This window comes from Motacilla alba, chromosome Z, assembly GCF_015832195.1.
Source record: "Motacilla alba alba isolate MOTALB_02 chromosome Z, Motacilla_alba_V1.0_pri, whole genome shotgun sequence".
In the NCBI taxonomy this organism is placed as follows: Eukaryota; Metazoa; Chordata; class Aves; order Passeriformes; family Motacillidae; genus Motacilla; species Motacilla alba.
The window spans coordinates 25197662-25205023 of record NC_052046.1 but is presented as its reverse complement, the minus strand read 5'-3'; the positions used below and the strand labels follow the sequence as shown (position 1 = coordinate 25205023).

At 62.3% G+C, this 7362-nt stretch overlaps 3 protein-coding genes across 34 annotated transcripts in view; 2 read left to right on the top strand and 1 right to left on the bottom strand.

The window, feature by feature from the left end:
* MEF2C (myocyte enhancer factor 2C) overlaps positions 1 to 7362 on the top strand; it is a 280803-nt gene that overhangs the window by 87234 nt on the left and 186207 nt on the right. The window lies entirely within an intron of this gene.
* Positions 7 to 4378, bottom strand: PSRC1 (proline and serine rich coiled-coil 1). Of its 6 annotated transcripts, none has more exons than XM_038125312.1 (7): positions 4197 to 4330; positions 3173 to 3210; positions 3034 to 3091; positions 2254 to 2605; positions 1900 to 2056; positions 1649 to 1820; positions 7 to 1562 (listed from the first exon to the last, which is right to left on the bottom strand). In XM_038125312.1, exons 2-7 carry the CDS (start codon positions 3186 to 3188, stop codon positions 1556 to 1558), a joined length of 762 nt encoding a protein of 253 aa, XP_037981240.1. In that variant the 5' UTR covers positions 3189 to 3210; positions 4197 to 4330; the 3' UTR covers positions 7 to 1555. The 6 variants fall into 6 exon arrangements, with proteins under 6 accessions (XP_037981240.1, XP_037981241.1, XP_037981238.1 ...); XM_038125313.1 differs by having other exon boundaries at positions 4290 to 4327; XM_038125310.1 differs by having other exon boundaries at positions 3034 to 3210; positions 4290 to 4378.
* On the top strand, positions 4481 to 7358 carry PPIL1 (peptidylprolyl isomerase like 1). Its single transcript, XM_038125315.1, has 4 exons — positions 4481 to 4627; positions 5838 to 5992; positions 6071 to 6139; positions 7076 to 7358. The coding sequence occupies exons 1-4, from the start codon at positions 4572 to 4574 to the stop codon at positions 7294 to 7296; spliced, it is 501 nt and encodes a 166-aa protein (XP_037981243.1). The 5' UTR covers positions 4481 to 4571; the 3' UTR covers positions 7297 to 7358.

Genomic DNA, 7362 nt, shown 5'->3' with positions numbered 1-7362 from the left:
CCCTTGGGTCTAACAGCACCTGTTGGGTGTGTGTTAACTGTTCACGAGTGTCCACTGACCACTGGGTGCCCCTTGGGTCTAACAGTGCCCATTGGGTGTTGGAGTGCATGTTGGGTGCCCATTGACTGTCCAAAGGTGCCTGTTGACCACTAGGTGCTCACTGGGTGTCAGGGTGCCCATTGGAGTGTTCGCTGGGTGCTGGGGTGCCCACTCGATACCCCTGACCACCCACGGATGTCCAGGGCAGAGGTGGCACAGCAGCACTAACCCTACTCTTTTCTCCCCCTCTACCCCCCAGATTTCTGTTTTTTAATTTTCTCCATTAACCCAAGGGGGCTGGGGGCTTTCCCCCAAACCCCACTCCACCATCTCCCCCTAGGGGTTGGCGCTGGGTGCTGGGGGGCACAGAGGGCACCCTGGCACCCACCTCCTCCATCATGCATCTGTCTGTCTTGTTTTTTATTCTCCCCCATCCTGCACTTTGTATCCATCCCCTCCTCCCCCCATCTGTCCGTCCCCCCCACCAGGAGCGACGAGACCTCGATCTAATGGGGACCCACCCAGCGGGCAGCCCACCCACTGTGCCAGGGACACCAGGACAGGGAGGGCACCAGGATGGTGGGGGCAGGGGGCAGAACACACCAGGACTGGGGGTACACAAGGACTGGGAGGACCTCAGGAAGGAGCAGGGAGCTACAACTCCCCCCCTCCCCCCCCCACCCCCTGCACTTTTTATCCTTGCAGGGATTGGCACCTTGGGGAGGTGACACAGGGTGCCTCTATTGTCCCCCCATGATCACTCCCAGCCCTTTTGCCCAGCAGAGTGTTTTATTTAAAAAATACATGAAAATACAAAAAAAAAAAAAAAAAAGGAATTTATAACAAACTTCCCCGATTGTGCCAACCCCGCTTGCCTCCCAAGGTACCAACCCCCATGAGGGTACAACTCGTCCCATGGTGCCAACTCCCCCAGGCGGGGAGCATGTGGAGGGGGGATCAGCTAGGGCTTACAGGGAAGTCTGGGTCGCTCCCTGCCCAGAGGTGAGGCTCAGGTGGGGGAACCCAGGGATGGGTGTTGGGGGGATGAGGGGCCCCTGGGTGCTGGGGGATGTGGGGGGTTTCCTACTGCTGATGGGATCTTTTGTAATTAAAGCAAAACTCAATGAGTGCCTCGGCTCATCCCTGGGGAGGCCCCTGGCTCTGCCACCCCAACCTCAGCTGGTCCCTGGAGGTTCCAACTCTGCCCCGCAACCTGTCAACCCAACGGGTGCCTTGGCTGCTCCCTGGGGGCCCCTGGTGCTGCCTGCCTCCTTCCAAAACTCAGTGGATGCCTCAACTCATCCCTTGGTACTTAGGCCCCCCCAGCCTAGGTACCTCAGCTGGTACCTAGGGGGGGTCTGGGTGCCCCCCAGGGCCTCTGGGTGGGTGTGGGGTGGTTTGGGAGCGTCACCTCGGGGTCCTGCTCACCGCCGTCTTGCGGGAGGGCCGCAGGCGGGTGGAGGGGGCGCCTGGTTTGCACCCCGAGGCACCAGCTGGGGGGGCTGCTCGTGCTGCCTCAGCACCTACAAAGGGGAAAGAAGCCACAGGGAAACTGAGGCACAGGGGACGGGGCATCCCCTGTGCCCCCTGAGCCCCACTACATCCTTACCTCTGGGGGTGGGTGTCCTCCCACCCGCTGCTGGAGTCCGAGGGGACACCTTGGGGAGGGCAGTGGGTGCCAGGGAACAGCCGGAAGGGACAGGGGTGGTGGTGGTCCTGGTGTGGGACTGGCGGGTGGGGGGGGGGCAGGAGACTGTGCCCCCCCCTCACCTTAGCCTGGCCTGTGGAGAGAGGCGGGGGTTGGGGTATGGCCTAGGAACCCCTATGGCCATGGTGTCACCATTCCCTTGCCATGACTACCTGCTGTCCCCAACTGGGGGGGCTCTGACCTGCCCCGGGCACCAGCTCTCTGCCCCTGGGGAGGGCATGGCCGGGGGGGGCCCACGCGGCTGGAGGGGAGCCCCCTGCCACCCGAGGGTCCCTTTGCTGCTGCTGTGGAATTATGGCTGGGGGGTGCCTGAAAATAGAGCAGAGGACATGGGGACATCACTCAGTGAGTGCCCCCCCCACACAGGGCTGGGGGGTTCACGATGCCCCTTGGAGACAGGGGGGCACTCACTGCCCCCATCTAGGATGGGTTTGGGGGGGGATCTGGGCATTCAGCCTGGGTGGGACATGGCTACACTGGGACCCCTATCCCCGGGTCTCACCTACCTTGGGGACACTGGTGGCAGCAGAGGCCCCCCGGGGCTTGATGGGGAGGTGGGGGATGGGGGCAGGTCCCCGAGACTCCACGGTGGGCAGGAGCGCCCGCACCGGGCTGTCCTTCACCACGAAGGTCTGGCGGCGGGGGCTGCGGGGTGTGCTGGGGGGAGTAGTGGTGGGTCCTGGGGGGTCTCTGGGAGTGGGAGGGGGCAGGCGACACCCCTCCAACTGTGCTGCCAGCCGCGTGGCCTCCCGCACCATCTCTTCCAGACGGGCCCCGCTCAGGGGACTCCAGCGACCGTTGCCACCCCCGTGCTGGCGCCCCCTGCCCGGGCTATCCTCATCCTCCTCTTCCTCCTGGCTGTGGATGGGGAGGTGGGAGGAGGAATGGCAGTGTCAGCCCCCAACGCCGCTGCCAAGAAGCAGCAGGAACCCCCCATGCCATCCAGGACTCCATTCATTGTGTGACATGTCCCCAGGACCCCCAGAACCACATCTATGAGGGGGACATGTCCACAGGATCCCCAGGATCGTCTTCATGGGGTGACATGTCCCCTAGGACACCATCTTTGGGGTGCGATGTCCCTCGTGGCCCCCAGGATCCCAGCTATGAGTTGCCACATCTCCCCCAACGCCATCCATGGGGTGACACGGCCCCTAGGACACTAACAATGAGGTGCCCTTTCCTCCATGTCCCATCCTATTTCCCCATTTTGTTCCCAACTATAAGGTGCCTTGTCCGCCCTGTTCCCATCCAGGGGGTGCACTGTCCCCACTACCCTCCCATACCTGTCAGACGGGGACAGCACACCGAAATCGAAGCTCTCCTCGGTGACAAATCGAACATCTAGGGGGACACTGGGCGTGAGCCCCAGCCCCCCGCCCCGGGGGGAAACACGGGGGACATGCAGCACGGATGCTGCCGTACCTCGGTCCTCGGCCATCGCCTCGGGGCACAGGTGCTACCTGCGGGAGCTAGGGAGGTCACCACCAACCCCATCAGGGTTCCCCACCCGTGCGCCTGCCCGCCCCGTGTCCCCAACCCCCCACGGGGGCCCGGTGGCACTGGCCAGCGCGCGGGTGACCCGGCCAGTGCCAGGCACCGCCGGGCTCGGTGCCACCGCGATGGGGACAGGGATGGCTCTGCCTGCGCCAGTAGGAGGGGTGACACCAGCGACCCCTTCCTGGGGAATCCACAGCCCAGCACCCCCAGCCCGGGTGTCCTCAGTGCCACAATGGGAAGTCCCAGCCCCGCACCCTGATCCGTGTGAGTCCCCAGTGCCACAATGGTGGTTTCAGCCCCTATCAGGGGACCCCAGCTCAACAATGAGGGGGCCCAACCCCGCTGGGAGGTCGCAACCCCACACCCAGGGGAACCCCCGTTCCACACCCAGAGGGCCCCAGCCCCACACCCACACTCCGATCCCGGGGGACCCCCAGCCCCACTCAGGGGGTCCCAACCCCATATAAGGGGACCCCATTCCTGTACCTAGGGGTCCCAGCCCTTCACCCCAATCCCTTAGGGACCCCAGCCCCACACTGAGAGGTCCCAGCCCTGCATCCCGATCCAGAGGGAGTCCCACCCACATTCCTAGGCCTCCCAGCTCCCAGGCAGGGGGTCCCATTCCCACTCCTGGGCCTCCCAGCCGCACACTGTGGGGTTTCAGCCCCATAATGGGGCGACCCCTCCTCCACACCTGGGGAATCCCCCAGCCACGCACCCCCAGCCCAGGAAACCCCAGTCCCACATTGGGGGGTCCCAACTCCACCAACGAGTCCCAGCCGCGCACCCCAATCCCTTGGTGACCTTAACCCCACACTGAGAAGGTCCCAGCTCCCACCGGGGGTCCAGGCCTCACAGCCCCAGCCTTGGGGGTCCTCAGCCTCTACCAGGGAGTCCCAGACCTTCATCCCGACCCCACGTCTCCCCATCTCCGCATGGGGTGGTTTACCCGGCGTTCCGCGGCCCACCCTATGTCCCTGCCGGCCTCCCCTCTCCCGGGGGTCTCGGTCTGCCCTCGCCCCCCTCTCCCCCACCACCTCACCGCCTCCGGCTCCCGCTCGTCGCGCGCGCCGAGGAGGCGTGGCCTAATGAAAGGGGCGGGGTCTCGTTCGAATCCCCCCTCCCCTTGCGGCTCAATCGCTGCGCACCCGCCCCGGGTTCCGATTGGCCCGCGCTCTTTAAACATCCGTCTTGATTGACCAATCTCCTCGCCTTTCGCCTCGCTGATTGGCGCTTCCCCTCCCCACGCCCCGCCCCATCAGCTGGGGGTGTGGCCCGGAAGAGCGGCGCCTGAGGGTCCTCCTGCCATCGGTGCCTCCGCAGCATGGCCGCCGTCCCGCCCGACTCTTGGCAGCCGCCCACCGTTTCTATGGAGACCACGTAAGGGGCGGGGCGTCGCCCCGGTACCGGCACCGGTACCGGCACGGGAGGCCCTGCCCACCCCTTGTCCCGCTCCCTTTCGCGGCACTGGCGGTAAAACGGTGTCCGCTCCCTCTCCCCCCGGCTTCCGTGCAGCCCCGGTGTTCTTGAGTCCCTGGTCCTCCCGGTACGGGGCAGTCCCCGGTGTCCATGAGCTCCCAGTATCAGGCAGACCCTGAGCTCCACAGGTGCTAAGAAACTCCCAGTGTCTCCAGAACGGGAGAGCTCCGTTATCCCCCAGTATGAACCAGTCCTGGTTTCCGCCCCGGTACTAGAGGGCCTCTGGCTCCCTCGGTGTCCCCCCTGGTGTTCGTAACCCCCAGGCCCTTCGGTACCAGGCAGATCCCGGTGACCCCGTGGTATCCCGTTAGCCCCAGTGTCTCCCGATACTGCACAGAACCAGCCAATCCTGGTTGTTTTCCCTGGTACCAAGAGCCATCCATGTCTTCCTGGGGTCCCCATCTCCTCTCACCCCTGTGGTCCCTGTCCCTGCTGACCCTGGAGGATGATGGGGGGGGGGGGCGGAGTAGGGGATCACGTTGAGGTGTTTCCTGGTACCCTTCCAGTTCTCGTTCCCATTCCCAATATTCCTATTTCCCATTCCCTGGATGGGCCTGCTTGGTGCTGGAGCTGTACTAACAGCATAGCACAGCCCCCTGATTTTGGTCTGAAAATACAGTTGGGGGTCACAGTGGGATGACCCCACCCTGCAAGAATTGACCCTATAGGTGGAGGACTTCACAGCAGGGTGACACCCCCCCCCCCCCCCCCCCCCCAATCTCCTGTTTGCATTCCTGGTGCTGTTCCCCATTCCCAGTGTTGTTCCTGTTCCTGGTTTTCCCATTCCCAGGATGGGCTCTCCAGTGCTGGAGCTGTACTGGCAGACAAAGTCCCTAGCTTTGGTCTGAAAATGGATATGGGAATCAAAGTGTTATGACCCTGTCTCCAGTTCCCATTCCCAGTGCTATTCCCATTCCCATTCCCATTCCCATTCCTGCTGTTCCCATTCACAGAATGAGCCTGCTGGTGCTGGAGCTGCACTGGCAACACAATCCCTGGCTCTGGTCTTTGGGTATCACTTTGGGATGACCCCATTTCCTTTTCCCATGCCCATTACTGTTCCCCATTTCTGATGCCTTTACTGTTCCCATTCCCTGTGTTCCCATCCCAGGATGGGCCCACTTGTCCTGGAACTGTACTGGCAACACGCCCCCCGCACCTGCAAGAACTTTGCTGAGCTGAGCCGCCGCGGGTACTACAACGGCACCAAGTTCCACCGCATCATCAAGGACTTTATGGTGCAGGGAGGGGACCCCACGGGTACTGGTGAGCACAGGCCTCTGAATTTTCCTGGGACCCTCCCTGGTGCCAGGGGTTCCTGCTGACCCCCAAATCCCCCTGCAGGCCGTGGTGGTGCCTCCATCTATGGGAAACAGTTTGAGGATGAGCTGCACCCTGACCTGAAGTTCACTGGTGAGTGGGGCCAGCACTGGGAGAACACTGGAGGGGCATCCCTGGGATGCCAGGACCCCACCTATAGAGGGGCAGGACCCCTGAGAACACCCCTGCGGGATGGGATGGGCTGTCCCATGTGTCCTCATCCATGGACTTACATGACTCCCAGGACTCCAGTCATGGGGTGGCATGTCTCAAGGAGGCTGGTCATGGAGTATGTCCTCCAGGAACCTGGCCATGAGGTGGCAGTCTTCCCTGTCCCCCAGGATCTCGTCTATAGGGTGACAAGTCCTCTATGTCCCCAAAACCCCATCCATGGAGTGACATGACCCTGAGGAGCTTTGCCACGGGATGCCCTGTCCTCTGTTTCCCCATTCCTGGTGTGACGTGTCCCTGTGTCCCACAGACACCAGGATCCTGGTGATGGCCAACATGGGGCTGGACACTAACAGGAGCCAATTCTTCCTCATGTTCCCCTAAGACCTCTCAATTGGATAACATTTTCCCCATGATACCAGGATGACATGTCCCTGAGACCCCATCCATGGGGTGGCATGTCCTCCAAGACCCTGGCCATAGCATGGCATGTCCCTCAGGGACTAGGACCCTTGGCCCATGTCCCGCAGGCACTGGGATCCTGGTGATGGCCAGTGTGGGGCTGGCCACCAATGGGAGCAAATTGTTACTGATGTCCATGCAGACTCCTGCATTGGGTGACAGGTTCCCCTGGAGCCTGTCCAGGGAGTGACATGTCCCAAGGATCGCAGCCATAGGATGACACCCTCCAGGATCCCAATCTTGGAGTGATATGTTTTCCATGATACCGGGATCTTGGCCATGAGATGACATCCTCCCATGGTATGACATGTCCCCCATTATGCTGGAACCTTGGCTGTGGGGTGGCATGTCCCCTGTATCTCCATCCATGAGGTGACATGTCCCCATGTCTCACAGGTGCTGGGATCCTGGCAATGGCCAATGCAGGGCCAGACACCAATGGAAGCCAGTTTTTCCTGACACTGGGCCCGGCACAGTGGCTGGATGGGAAGCACAGCATTTTTGGGAGGGTGTGCCAAGGAATGGGGGTGCTGGGGCGCCTAGCCATGGTGGAGACCAACTCCCAGGACCGACCCCTCGACGATGTAAAGGTCATCAAGGCGTATCCCTCGGGATAGGGGTGTGGGTGCCCTCCCTCCAAATTGTACTGCTTGTTTGTAATAAAGGAGGTTGCATGTGGTGGG

Bases quoted from the DNA above. Each gene is read 5' to 3' on its own strand.
- PPIL1 (XM_038125315.1), top strand. From the start codon at position 4,572: ATGGCCGCCGTCCCGCCCGACTCTTGGCAGCCGCCCACCGTTTCTATG. The intron at 5,993-6,070 runs GTGAGCACAGGC...ATCCCCCTGCAG, and splicing joins AGGGGACCCCACGGGTACTG to GCCGTGGTGGTGCCTCCATC. The intron at 6,140-7,075 runs GTGAGTGGGGCC...CATGTCTCACAG, and splicing joins CCCTGACCTGAAGTTCACTG to GTGCTGGGATCCTGGCAATG.
- PSRC1 (XM_038125310.1), bottom strand. From the start codon at position 3,188: ATGGCCGAGGACCGAGGTACGGCAGCATCCGTGCTGCATGTCCCCCGT. The intron at 2,606-3,033 runs GTATGGGAGGGT...CCCCATCCACAG, and splicing joins GTGCTGTCCCCGTCTGACAG to CCAGGAGGAAGAGGAGGATG. The intron at 1,821-1,899 runs GTAGTCATGGCA...CTCTCTCCACAG, and splicing joins CCCCCAGTTGGGGACAGCAG to GCCAGGCTAAGGTGAGGGGG.